Below are 15,259 nucleotides of genomic sequence, written 5' to 3' on the forward strand. Positions count from 1 at the left end.
GTAAAAAAACACTTTTTCTCGGTACATAACAGAAAAAATGATTTTCAGATTTAAAAAAATCAATAGGAGGCCTAATCTACCATGAATTAATTATTTGTAGTATATAATTTCATAATAATTAAACCAATTAGTAAAAAAATATTAACATGTTATATATAATTGAAGTCAGTCAACCGTGTTCCATTTACCCCAAGTGGATCTGTTGTGGGGTAAATGGAACACCAAACTAATTAATTAGCTAATTAGCATATTAATTTGCATAATTTCATCATTAAAATCTGCTATTTTATTGTTTAAAACATTTATGTTATTGTAGAAAACAAACATATTGCCAATATTGTAAGACAACTCTCAGCACAACATTTAAATATTTAGGAATCAATACCCTTAAATTAGTAATGTTCACTGAACCGTAGCACCACTTCAAGGTCAGTGACAACATTTGAGATTTTCTTCCACTCAAATACCGAGTAAACCCACGCTTGGGGTATGAAACGAAAGCAGAACGTATGGCGTTGGGGTAAATGGAACAGTCGGTATGATGTTGCCCAATTTTGTTCTTGATTGAGGGAATTGTATTCTCAGCGTTCCATTTACCCCACCGTTCCATTTACCCCAATTTACCCTATAGGCCAAAAACATGCATGTCATGTTTTCAATTGTAGCCACGTTCTGTCGAATCAAAATCTTGAGTATAGCCCAGGCGAAGAGTAGCCGAGTTTAAGCTCATAATTTTAATATTGTATGTTATTTTTGATAATTGGTTATGAAAAAGATTAGAAAATGTGAAAATATTAGAATGCATAAGGGGCTGTGCAATAATTATGAGGGGGGGGGGTAAACTTTCCGAATGGCTCGTGGAATGGAACAATCCATCTTTCACCGATTGATTATATTTCGACCATCACACTCATAGACAGTTAATATTTGTATACTATTAAGGATTATGATTTAGGCCTAGCTAGCTATGTTTCATTTAGCAAAACTGGATGCTGGAAATATTTTTTCAGTTACAAAAAACTAGTGCTGTATTTTTCTGGAATAAGGAGTAGGCCTGCATGGGAAAGGACGTTTAATATAGAAGGAGGGAAAATAGATTACGTAACACACTGTTCCTTTGAGGGTGCACACCACCAATAGAGCGTCCCAATTGACACATGAAAATGCGTATAGGCTTTTCTTTGCTTGCTTGATTTTAGAACTTTTCGGTTCAACATGTTTAAATGAGTATTTCGTGATCCTTTTTTTATGACATTTTTCAGTACATATCCACGAAAAAAGCATATTCCCAAAATTTCAGTTGATTCCGATTTTGCGTTTGCGAGTTGTGCATGATTATGTGTATTACACTGCTCCATAGACAATACGTTGTAATTTCGTTCTGGTGCACCAGAACGAAATTCAAATTTCGCAATATCTTTGCTAAACGAATTAATCTGCAAGAAAAATTTTGTACATAAACATTATGTAGCCCAGTGGCGGATCCAGAGCAGTCAGAGGGGGGCCCAATTTTTGAAAAAAGAAATGTAAGTAATGGCCGCGAAGCGGCTTCATCCTGAAGGCTTGCGCGACGTAGGGTGTCTGAGGGGGATGTGCCCCCTCAGAAGTTAGAAACTTTTGGAAAATGTAGACCCATTTGAAGCCATTTGGTGGACCATTTTGTCACTATTATTGTGTAAAATTTTGGTTTGAAAAAGCCTAAAATTTGAGAAAAAGAGCCCAATTGAAGCCATTAGTGTGGACAAGTTTTGACTTTTATTGTGTGAATTATTGCTTTATAATTATGTACCAATAAAGTTGCGCACGTAGGGGGTGTCTGAGGGGGATGTTCCCCCTCAGAAGTGAGAAAATTTTGTAAAATGAAGGCCTATTGAAGCCATTTGGTGGACTATTTTGCACTATTTATTGTGTAAAATTTTATGTTTCAAAAGGCTGAAAATTTGCGAAATGAAGGCCCAATTGAAGCCATTCGTGGACAAGTTTTAACCTTTATAAATAAATTACCCTATATTGCTTTAGATGTAAACATAAAGTTGCGCACACAGGGGGTGTCTGAGGGGGGGTATGCCCCCCTCAGAAGTGAGAAACTTTTGCAAAATGAAGACCTAATTGAAGCCATTTGGTGGACCATTTTACACTATCATTGCGTTTTAAAACAAAAAAGGTTTGTAAAATTTTAAATGTAACACTGACACTTTATAGGCCTAAGACTTGAGATTCGCAATTAAAGCATGCATGGTGTTGAATTGAAGTCGGCTCGGAGTCCGTCTTAATAGGCCTACTGACTTTGGTGACAAAATGTGACGGGCCCTACATATCGGTGGGCCCGCCGTAATTTTCACATGCTTTTAGGCAGAGGACCCGCCTTCAAGCAAAATAATCACATACCTATATAGACTGACCCGACTGCGAGTTAGGCATGGGCCTACTATAGGCCTACGTGCAATTTAACCTTTTCCCTTCTCCTTTTCTCCCTTTTTTCTTCTTTTTTTCTCCTTTTCTCCTCTTTCTCTTCTCTTCTCTCCTTTCCTCTTTTTTTTTGGGAGGGGGGGCGCCCCCGGGCCCGCCGGGCCCCCCCCTGAATGTAGCCAGAGTATTCCAGTGATATAAAAATCTCAACTTTTTTTGAGAAAAGTGGGGGGATGAGGCTGGATCACGAAATGCCCCTTTAATGTAGCCCTCTAATTAAATTTTGAGATATGGGCGTTTAAACAGCACAATTGCAATTTTCGACCAGTTTCTACCCCGAAAACCCGTTTGCCATCAATCTATTGCCTACTTTTTTCAAAAATTGGGCCGCAACATTTTTTGGATCCAAGTTCATATAGGCCTATGCCTATATATAATAGGTCTCAAACTTTTATTTCTGGTATATCTATCACAAGTCCACAGAAAGGCCCAAAATACCTCAAAAAAGATTTAGGCCTATTTTTTATTGGAATTCATCCAGATAAATAAGAATTTTTCACCAGGTTCGCCGTCGCAAATGATAAAGGAGATAAGTAGAAAAAGTGATCCCGCCTGGGAATCGAACCCAGGACCTCAGTGATCCCGCCTGGGAATCGAACCCAGGACCTTTACAGGTCGTAAACCGCCGGGTCCTGGGTTCGATTTCCAGGATCACTTTTTCTACTTGTCTCCTTTTATCATTAGCTATTATTTGCGACGGCGAACCTGGTGAAAAATTATGTTTATCATATAATTCCCGTCGATCATGCCACTGTTTTTCCATGTTCATCCAGATGATCCGGCGCGGAGTGATTTGGAAGCCGTGTGCCTAATTTTAAAATTTTCTTTCTAATTTTAAGTAAAGTCGGCGGTTCTTTTTGTCATAGATTTGGAAACTTTCTTAAATTTTGGGGTATTGTAAAAGCTTGTAAAATCTTTTTGCTCTAGGATATTTAGAAATAGGCCAAGTGTTTGAAAAACTTGAGGCAAGCTTTATATGATGCGTCCATGCAAAGGATTATATAGGCGCTAGCGCCCTAAAAGCAACACATTTTGATGTAGGTTGCCGCCCCTTCGTTACCGCCCCATCTTCGGGCCCATCTTCTTCCGCCGCGGCGCCGCACCTTCGTTTTGGCCGCCCCGCTTTTACCCCGGGGGGCTCGCGCACCCCAAAGCCCCCCCCCCCTGAAAGCTCCTGAATACGCGCATGATGATGTAGGCCTGTGATCAAGTTCAGCCATGGTGTTGTCTTTTTTAAAAGACAGTTCTTGATGAGACGATCCATGTTGATATAAAATCGGATGGCTTGATTTTTGGTCAAAATGTGATTTTGGGCATGTGATTTTTGGTAAAAAAATTTGAATTTTTGTTAAAAACCACGATTCTTGGTCAAAAATGTGATTTTGGGTCAAAAATGTGATTTTTGGTCAAATAGGCCTATGTGATTTTCGTCAAAATGTGATTTTGGTCAAAAATGAGCAAGTCAAAACAGGCCTGGTCAAAAATGAGTTTTGGTCAAAAAATTGTAGAAAACAAAACTTTGGGGGAAAAAGTGAGCCTATCCAACACAGTCCAAGTTTTGTGTCCAAGTGTTGATTATATTGGACACTTCAACTCTGTACAAAGTATAGGGAAGAAGATTCTGAGAACATAATAATGGACTTTATTGGAGTTGGTAGTGACGCCCCCGGTTTTTTCGACGAGAATTGATCTATGGGAAATGCCACGTTGGGCAATAGGAAAACAACTGCGCATGCACTGTCTGATCAGGATTTCCGGATGTGTGTGTACCCGGCGATTTGCATAATAACCTTCATTTCTGGTGTTTTGACCAAAACAGGAGTAACAATGACGGCTGAATTGGAGTAGATGTGGCGTCGAAAATACAGCGTTTACTGAAGATTAGATCAATTCTCACATGATCATGATATTTAGGTAATATTATGTAGTTGATTTAAGACAAAATTCATGAAAGTTGAACAACACAGTGAACACGTACGTACGTACGTACGCGTTGTTTCATGGTTGGTCATGAGTTGACAATAAAAAAACATGACGAAATGTCAACGTCAACCATGCAACGCTGATCGCCGAGTCAGTCATGAATCTTAGGGGTGGTGCAATAATTATGTGTACCCTAGCTCGAGATACTCTAGCTAAAATACTGGTTTACATTTACTATCTTACATTATCTTGCTGTATTTCAGCTAGCTAGAGCGCCAGACGACAAGCTTCCGGTTTTTTTTGGTGTATAATACTGTTACGTAAGATGAAGAAGAAATCCGTCTCGGAGCCCGCCCTACTCATTATTTCATTGTACTTATTGCAATTTGCCTCCACACATTTATACGTAATCAACACAAAGCTTTTGTGAGGATTAGTGAGTGGATAAGAAATTGACAGTGGATGATACGAAGGACACGCCGAGTGTTAGTTGTCAATCATGAATTGCAACGTATTAATATTTTACTGCATGGCATTCCGCAAACACCAAGACAAATTATGCCGTATTTTTCCAAAGATCATCTCATATGAAGTAAGCTGAATGCGATCTGTACTTTTGTAACATTCCGATCGCTTTTGATCACCTATTATCGGCGAATTTGCTTGAAAACACGTGAGTTCATGTTGTGTAAACATAATTAGCATAGTCATATCTAAACACAAATGAAATTACGATGCAATACAATGCAATTTGAATGCACAGCAGATCTATAGAAATAACGTTGCCCGGTTTAATGCAGAATTAGACCCTGTCTGGTGTACCCCGGGCACTGCGGGTGGTGAATTATAGGGGGGAGGGGCAAAGATTTTTTGGCAGGCCAAAGTCTGGGGCTAGGGGGGGGAAGTATTTTTTGGCAGGTCAAAAGTAAAAAAGGGGGGTCAAGCGATTTTTGGCATGTCGAAAGGGGAGGGTGGGCAATAATGGCCAAGCGATTTTTGGCACAGATATTTTGGGCACCATTTCTATATTACGGTTATGCTCTAAATTCGGGTTCCCCAAAATCTTGCATTATGATTATGTATTGTAGGTATGCTAGGTGAATTCAAATTTGCCATCAAACTGCATCATTTTACATATCAAATTAAAGCCATTGAGTAAAGAAAGCCAAAACTGAAAACATTTTTGTCATAGCACTTTCCGTAACAAAGTTACCTCTTGTCAAAGATTGACTTTCATCAAAAAGATTCTGCTAGCAAAATTCCCCAAAACGGCATTTAGGGGTGTTTCTAGATCTTAGTCTCATGGCGATAGCAGCTTTTTTTTAATGGAACTGCTATCAAAATCACTCTAAAATTCCATGTGCGACTTGATTATCACCATAAAAAATCATATATTTGGGTCAAGTGAAGTATAGAAAACATATTTTTTAATGTAGGTTTCCTTCACCAGCCTATTCTCGAAAAAAATTCAAATTTCTATGTAAATTGTGTTTGGGCCCCGGTCTCGGCGAATTTCGCTGACTAGCAAATGTGTTAACTAAGGTTTGCCTGGGATACCTAGATTATGTGTAAGGGGGGCGGGGCCAAGATTTTTTGGCACATCAAAAGGGGGGACAAAGGTTTTTTGACACATCAAAAGGGGGGCAAAGATTTTTGGCATGGCTAAAGGGGGGGGCAACCGATTTTGGCAGACACATAATTAAATTGCACAACCCCTTACCTTATATTGTAATTGATTCTCATCGTACGTATACTCATACTGAGTCTGAGTAGTCATCATGGTCATGGACTCGTATGCCTGCCACATCCACATACTTTTGCATAATACGGAAAGTCGATTTGTGCCCATAAATGTTTAGGCCAGGGTTCGCAGGTTTTTGCCGCATGTGGAAAAAACCGCGGTTTTAACCACTTGGCAAAAACAGTTTTTGCCGGCAAAAATGGCAAAAACTAAAAAAGTGATTTATAGTTCAGTTTTTTCATCTCAAAACAATTAATTAAGTTACAAAAATAAGTTCCCGAGTGTAACAAGGCCAGATTTTGTAATTATAAGCAATATATTAAGAAATTAAAGGCATGCGTTTTCATTGCTCAAGTGCAGTTAACCGAAATGTGGCATGTATCAAATTCAAAACTTTTTCATTTTAAGGATCTAATTTTAATGAGACAAAAAATATGTTGAATGATTCGTTAAAAGTTGTGTGTTACTGTTTATGAGCTTTCTGTGTCACTTTTTAATATTTGAGTGACTATGTGAGTTTTGCCAGTTTTTGCCATTTTTGCCGGTTTAAACCAGGCAAAAACTGGCAAAAACAGTTTTTGCCAGGTTTTTGCCACTTTGCCGGCAAAAACAGGTTTTTGCCGGCAAAAACCGAACCCTGGTTTAGGCCTATGTTAAACTGTATGTTATACAAATTGTACAGCTATCATTTCTACCCTATGACGAACCGACATACCTGTAAATCAAATTGCCCGCAAAAAACTGGTCATCGCTGGTATTTTTCATGAAGAAAAACGACACTTTTTACGCCGGAACATGTCCAAAACACGTCAGCTGACGTACAAGCCTCCCCACGCACAGGGTTAGCGGTGACCTGCCGAGGCCAGGGGTCCAAATTGGCAAATAAAGGGGTCCAGGCATCTAATTCTACACAGACGCACAAAATTAAGGGGTCCAAATCACGGGGACCTGCCAAATCAAGGAGTCCTGGACCCCAAGACCACTTAAAACGCTACCCCTGCGGGGCCACGCATGTACATACACAAGCCGTGTTCATTGTTTAATTGTCACCTGCAGCTGTTCGCAACAAAACTTTCTGCATAAAATTACCTGGGGTCGTTATCAGGCCTGAGACACACTGGCGCTAGTTTGAGGACAGTTACAGTGAGTTACTAATGTCATGCAGAAAATGCGTGATGGGTCGCCATTTTGTGACTCGTGCAAGCTAACACAAACAAATTATTGGACTTAATAATCTTTTCAAGTTTTAATAAAGCGTGCATCTATCATGATAATATTACATTTTATTATTTTATTATTTGAATTACATAAGCTTTGTCAATTTTGTGTCCATGTTAATTTTTATATGGATTTACCTGTGTTGAATTTAAACTGTTGTGAACGTGGAGCTACGCAAACTGGCAGGCGATTACCCACCATGCAATGCGAATACACGGAAACGATCCAGTTTAGGATGCATCGCAGTTCCTATTGTGTAAACCGCCCATCCAACCATCGTGTGCACAGGATTTGTGCTGGAGGCTAGTTTTAAGTCACAGATGTGGCCATAAATCAAAACCTACTAAAAGTATGTTACAGATAAATTTATTCCGCACAGTTTGATACCTCATGTGTTCAAATCAACGCAGAATTGATGACACAGTGACCGTTTGAATGCAATCACCTCCATTTAAAAAGTTGCAGTAATTCCTATTGATTTGGTCCTGCTACTCAATTATGGGCAGCGATAGATCAAGGGCGCATCAGGCGTCTCACTGAGAGCATGCTCCGCAGCTGTCTGGCAGTCATTGATGCAGCAGGAGAAGATGTAAAGAGTGAAGGGCAAAACATTAAGGAAGGACTAAAAGAGTATCTGTATTCAATAAAACACATGAAGTGAAGTTAAACAGTCTTCATTCGTCTCTGTTATTGGGTACCTTTATGACTAATCTTGAGAAGCAGGAAAACCACACCAATAGGAATTACTGCAACTTTTAAAATTGAGGTCGTTGCGTTTAAAAGGTCGCTGTGTAATCAATTCGCATCGATTTGGACAAATGAGGTATCAAACTGTGTGGAATAAATTTATCTGTAACATACTTTTGGTAGGTCTTGATTTAAGACCCCATCTTTGACTTATGAGCCAAAATCAAACTGGATACTTTCTTTTTGGGATGAGTTTATTATCCATGGCTTCAAAATTAGGAACCGTTTCTTCCACAGAGCCCTATATAGGGCTCTATGGTCTCTCTACTCATCATACTACGACCGTAGAAGATCTGGCCAGCATTTACGGCGCTTGCGAATCAGGCTATTTGTACAGCGTGGCCTCTCATCCTTTATTATCTCTGGTCTTGTCACGCTGGTAGATTCGCCCATCTGTGATTACTGACCTGGATCTGACAGAAGATTGTGGAATTTACGATTTTCACCAGCGGGATTTTATGAAACTGCCAATATTTGCAAGTATTCTGAAGGATCGGTAATAATTAAAATATTTTTCATTGTGTCGGTAGTGCAAGTTGAAGTTAGTGAATTTGTGGTTTTGTATGTTATGTGCAAGAGTGTTTTCAGGAAGCGTAAATAGGCAGGCCGTTATGCTAAACTGTCCATCTTATTTGTAAGTTCGGCGATGAACTGGACACATCACACAGTGACGTGTGATGTGTCCAGCCTGGATATAATGGACTCAGTCATGGTAGTCATGCAGCATATTACCTGATCCTGTAAACATGCAAATGACCATCAATCATGTCTGCACAGTAGCATTTAAAATGCATGATGCAGAGCGAGGGAGGGGGGCTGCCAATCATGATCAAAACAATAACAGCCCCATTTTTTCCAGTCGGACAAAGACGGGGGAAATGATCCAAGATCTACTATCTAGCATGCTAGTCAGTTCCAAACTCCCGGCTCCGACCAGCATGACCGGGAGTTCCAATAATTGGCCATCGGTACGAAGAAATCGTTGCACCATAAATGATTGCAAATTACAATATTTTGTAATCCTTTTTCACCACAAAATATGTTATGAAAACACAGACCTATGAGCAATGAATCACAATCAAACATAAATTAAACCAAGTCTAAATTATACAAGTTTCCTAGCACTGCACCACGCACTGACTGCATGACATCACATGCACAGAACTGATGAATCGTGTGCGTAGGATCAGTGACATTTTTGTAAAATTTGGTAAAAAACACCTCATGCATATTGTCCGTCTCAGATGAAAAACTAGGGCTCTGAAGTAAAATCCATCATAACTACTTGAAATAAGCTTCCAGCTAAGTCAGAAAAAATATACCATGTCCATATCCAACAAAAAATTATAACCAAAATTAGAGATAAGGCCCTTCACAATTAATTCTTAGTTTACTGTTTAAAACCACACCCGCGTTCAAAATTGAAAATTATGAAATATTTAATTACCGGGTATTTTATCTATATGTGACTGACACGATCTGGTCCATGGGGGGGCAAAGGCGGCAAATTTGAAACTGAGATAAAGGTAAAAATATGGAGTAAAAAAACAATCGAAGGACGAAAAATGTAAACAGAAGTTCAATTATTTCCACCTCGATAAGTTGTTTACATTATAAATCCTTTCTCAGTTTAATAAATTTAACAATAAACTACTACAATTTAGTATTAATTACCTTGACATGACATTTTAGAGACCAATTAAGCACTGAAACTACACGCTGGTAAGTACATTTAGCTTACTTGATGACATGAATTGTCAACACGACATGGAACTCAATGATATTTGGAAGTTTTACGGCATTAAACACCTTGTTTTATTGCTTGTAAAAGCGAGATAATTACTCAATAGCGAGAATTGTGGTGAGAAAACCGAGATTTCGTTTTTTGCCGGGGCTTAATGATGACAGGGATCACCGAAGTTCCGATGCTATACACTTTGCATGCCTAGTGGTGCCCCGGGAGTGGTGCCTGGCTCCTTTATTTTTAACTTCGTATAGCGTGAATGGGGTAGACGAGAGCATATTTTAAGTGTACATCGCATATTTACTGTGTTGAACTTGAAACACACTTGTATCTGATTGGCTGCTAAGGCAATCTGGTGTTGCTGAGTAGAAATTTATGAATGAACCGTGTGCCGTACGTGTTGTTAGTTCTGACTTTGCAACATCACGGTAGTACGCACTCATCAAAAGTTTACTGCAAAATATTACAGCCTAGGCATGTATTGTATCATTGCATTTGCATTGTATGAATATGATATGTGACCATCCAGCACAACTGAGCCCTGAAGTCGCCAATCATCATTTTTGAGATATTCAACCAAAATATTCTGCTTGAAATTAGCTTTAAAATTATGTATATCATGTCTATAGTACTTGACATTTAAGTAGTGAAAAATCAATAAAACAGTCAATAAATCCTTTGTTTCCTATTGTTTATTGTTTTAGTTCAATGGAGCATATCTCAATAGTGGCACTGGAGACATCCGGGCTCAGTTGTGGTGGATGGTCACATATGCGTGGGGCAAGCAAAACAATTACAATTACAATTTGAGCAGTCACTTGGGCAAAGCAGGTAAAGAGACCTGTGTGCCGTGCCTGGGACAGGATCAGAATATTGGCAAGAAGAATCAATTCTCGCAAAGAATAAAGATTATCATTAACAGATTTGCATGAATCAAAGTTATACATTCTCATGTGAATTGGCAAGAATCCCACAAATTTAGTCTGCACAATTTGATTAAGCCAAGTAAAAAAAAATAACATGTATCGTGATCGTCTGGACTTTTAAAAATCGTTTAAGGAGGTCCTTATTATTATTTGTTATTACATGTACCGGTATGGTTTTTTTTACCATTCATTTATTTTTGTTATCCCCAAAGCCCTACCCCTACCCCCTGTTGTGTCAGTTGCACAATTGCTTTGTTACCGACATGTGTTTAGAGTAGAGTATTAAAGTAATCCTGTGGCCAATTCCATGCCAAAAGTGCCTTTGTAACGTCCGTAACAAAATTTTGGAACATTATTGCTCAAAACAGGAGCATTTATTTCTAACTTGCTAATCATGCCTCCATAGATTGATGTCACACCTACTTCAAGATAGTAAAGAAAAAAAATCTAAGGAAGCACCTTGACAGTTTTTTTTCATCATGAAAAACGTTACGGACGTTACATTTGAGATAAAATGTAACGTCCGTAACACTAAATCAACAGTGTGGGACGATACAGGAGTATTAATTTCAAACTTGCTTTTCATGTTTACATAGAATGGAGTCAGGGCTTGCTCAATATAGTTAACAGAAAAAATAAAACACAGAACTGAATGGAGATTTAAGGATATGTACCATCTGTCAAAAGGCAGGCACTTTTTGCGTAACGTCCGTAACGCTGCGTTTCTAATTTCTGTAGCTAATTAACTTAGAAAGCCAAAACAAAATTGCTTCATTATATTGAACATTAGAGTGTGTACTAGTAGCATACTAAGAAATTAAGTGTTATCCTAACAGCAAACAGGTGTGCTATTCATTTAAAAGTTGCAAGTTGCATGCATCTGTAACGTCCGTAACGGTGGAATTGGCCCTGTGTGTAATTTTGGTTCATTTTGATGTACACAGGATTTTAAGATTATCACCTTGTGAAAAATTAAAGTTTCTTTTTTGGCTTAGTGTACTTCTCCGTAGTCCATCATGCTTTTTAACTTCTTTTTTGTTTAGGCCAATGCAAAATTTGTTGGTCATAATTTGCCACTTTCTGGTGAATGGTTGGCTGACTGGGCTCCACTACCTACCGTAGCCTACAACCACCTCAGTTGTTGGATCCTTGCTAGACTATGTACATACATTGTGTTTAAATAATCTAAGCAAATTAAGATTTCACTTGGAACTAACTGTAACAGAATATGATACCACAATGCTGTCAATGCATTCTACAAAGATATAGTCACAGGTGCAGAAATTATGCAAGTTAGCGCCAACCCTGCAAACACAAAACACCCACTAGTTAAAATATAATAAGTTTACAATTTTCTGTTCAAAATAAAAGAAATATTGTACGGTACATAAAATATGCAAGAATCGATTCTCAGATTCTTGCTGAAATTCTAGTCTGACCCTGATGGGTAACTTGAGAGGATAATAGAACAAGTCTATAACATTTTATGCCTCCACCGCGAGGCATACTGTTTTTGCAATGTCCGTGCTTCCGTCTTTCCGTCCTTCCGTCCGGATGCGATATCTCGGGCATGGATGGGCGGATTGACTTCAGATTTTCAGGATAGGTGGGTCATGGTCAAAAACTCTGGCTACTTTTTTTGAGTGAGGTTCAAGGTCATATACTGAGGTAAAAGGTCATTTGAGGTCAAATTAGCAAAAATAGTCATATGGCCCTGAAACTTGGTAGGTACAGTCAACATTTAGAGCCAAATTTTTGGAAGGTCATTTTGGGGTCATCTGAGGTCAAATGAGTAAAAACTCTCGTATGGGCATGAAATTTGGTGGGTACAGTCAATATTCAGAGCCAAATTTTTGGAAGGTCATTTTGGGGTCATCTGAGGTCATCCAGGGGTCATCTGAGGTCAAATTAGTAAAAACTGTTGTATGGGTATGAAACTTGGTGGGTACAGTCAACATTTAGAACCAATGATTGGCAGGTCGGGTAAGGGTGTAACAGGTGGGAGGTGGGGTAAAATTATAAAAAAAATCGTATGGGCATGAAACTTGGTGGGTACAGTTAACATTTAGAGCCAAATTTTTGGAAGGTCAATTTGGGGTCACCAGGGTCATCTGAGGTCAAATTAGTATAATTACTATATGGGCATGAAACTTGGTGGGTACAGTCAACATTTAGAACCAATTTTTTGGAAGGTCATTTTGGGGTCACCAGGGGTCATCTGAGGTCAAATTAGTAAAAACTATCGTATGGGCATGAAACTTGGTGGGTACAGTCAACATTTAGAGCCAAATTTTTGGGCGCTCATTTTGGGGTCACCCAGGAGTCATTGAAAGGTTGTTTTGGGGTCATCCAGGTGTCATCTAAGGTCAAATTCAGTCTTCTCCTTTAGGCTTGAAGCTTTGTATCAACTTGTGAATTCCACATCACTCCCTTTGGTGGAGGAAAACCGCGACATCCGAGAACCGCGGTCCATCTAGTTTTCAATTTTTCTACTTCTTCATTTTTTTTAACACAATTGCAGCCACGAGTACCACTATCATATATTCCTCTGGTGCTAATAATATGCTTACTTGAGACTAATTCAGTTCTTTTCTCCACTTCCCCACTTTCAGATAACAGCACATGATGCAGAATCCTAGAGCACAAACACCACAAGGGGGTTACAATGCTGGTTACAATCATGGAATGTATCAGCAACAAAGACCCACGGGTCCACCTCAACAAGGACCTCCACCAAGTGCATATAACAGCGGGTTTCAGCAGCAAAGAACTGCTTCACCTTCCATGGGACCACCCCAAGGTGGTCCTTCATCACAAGGACAGATGTCAAATAAGATGAGTGCAAACGCAATGGGCCCTCCAATGGGTGGACGTTATCCGCCGCCATCTGGGCCTAGGGGCCCTAACCAAATGGGTGCTGCACCTCCAAGGGGGCCCCCACCTCCAGGACAAATGGGAGGTTACAATGCACAACAAAAAGGATTGTCAAACATGGTACCTCCTCCTGGAGGTCCGCCTGGACAGTATACTAAACCTATTTCTAATTCTTACGGGCATGGACCACCTCCTAGAATATCACAGCCAACAAGTGTAGGTGGTAGTGGCCCGCCACCAAGTGTAGGTGGTAGTGGCCCACCACCATCTGGACCAATGGGTCCACCTACAGGACTACCACAGCCTACACCACAGACTATGTATAATAGGCAAGGGCCACCAACAGGTCCCCCTCCTCAGAATTCTCACACAGATCATAATCACCACTCAGGTAAGCTTCAAAGTAATTGGAAGTGAATTTTATAAGATGATTGATAAGTCAGTCAGTCACAAGTTTAAAGCAAGCTTTCAAGACAAAAAATGCATGAGGGTCACTCCATACGATATCAAGGAGGGCCCCACCTGACCCTCAGGTTAGGTGGGGGCCCTCCTTGATATGGTATGGAGTGATCCATGAAGATGCTATCAGACACTTCATGGTGTATTGGATATAACCATTTCCCTTTCGTAAGGCAACTCCAGTTCAAAGGGTCAAATTTCACAACTCTGTCAAGTGTACATTTTGATGAGGGCTGTGAAATTTTTGCATTTTTATGCTAGACAACTTGATGGCTAACTTGTAATGTATACAGTCAATATATTTGCATGGTGCTTGATACTTTGGTGCTAATAACTTGGGCATGGGAACTATGACACACCTGTATCAGATCAGTAACTTGCAGGCACTTCCCCTTCAATCTTATTTGTCCAACTAGGTGGCAATTTTGTATTATACCACCTGTGACAGGTAAGCTTATGGAATGAACACAACTGTTACGATAGTGTACAGCCTGTCTCCATGATTGTATGACGTCACAGGTGGTATACATACAAGATTGCAGCAATCAACAAAGGGTTCTCTCCTTAAGACTTTTTAGGATAGCTCGAAATGTTTCTTACAAAATTAAACAAAAGGAATTGGTAGAACATTGTATTGGACACAACTGGACTGGTCATGTCACACATTGTTGCGTTTGGTCACAATGGCTGATTATATACAATGTGAGAACAGATGTCACATTGAAAGTTGCACTTCGGTTAATTCATTTTGATTGTAACGTTTATTATGCATGCTGTGTCAGAGTTGAATGGACTAAAGTGCAACTTTCAAAACTGCATCTTTTCTTATGTATGTATTGAGCCAATGTGATCAAACACAATGTGTGAAATTGTATTTATCAGGTGTACTGTGTACTTGTAACAAAATAGGTTACCAATAATTTGTCTATTTTTTTTTTATTTTGCAAGAAACTTTTCAAGTTAGTCGTAAAAAAAGTTATTGTAAAAAGTCTTGGGGAAACTTAGAACTCATGAACTATCTGACATATGTGGTACCACATTTGTTACTGAACATTAGCTTTCAAACCTACTGAAGGATTTCAATTATTCTTGTGCTCTCCTGGTATCACAAATCAGTTTTACCCAGGGCTCAAAATACTTTTGTTGATTTGGAACATA

The 15,259-nt window shown here is 39.3% G+C and overlaps 1 protein-coding gene across 3 annotated transcripts in view; it reads left to right on the forward strand.

The window, feature by feature from the left end:
• Window positions 1-4,192: 4,192 nt before the first annotated feature.
• LOC140158852 (protein transport protein Sec24A-like) overlaps window positions 4,193-15,259 on the forward strand; it is a 48,847-nt gene continuing 37,780 nt past the window's right edge. For all 3 annotated transcript variants that reach the window (XM_072182105.1, XM_072182106.1, XM_072182107.1), the window contains exons 1-2: window positions 4,193-4,383; window positions 13,381-14,033. In XM_072182105.1, the coding sequence (XP_072038206.1) occupies window positions 13,391-14,033 (643 nt within the window). In that variant the 5' untranslated portion in view covers window positions 4,193-4,383; window positions 13,381-13,390. The remainder of the gene's footprint in view (window positions 4,384-13,380; window positions 14,034-15,259) is intronic.

This window comes from Amphiura filiformis, chromosome 8 (assembly GCF_039555335.1).
Source record: "Amphiura filiformis chromosome 8, Afil_fr2py, whole genome shotgun sequence".
Taxonomy (NCBI): domain Eukaryota; kingdom Metazoa; phylum Echinodermata; class Ophiuroidea; order Amphilepidida; family Amphiuridae; genus Amphiura; species Amphiura filiformis.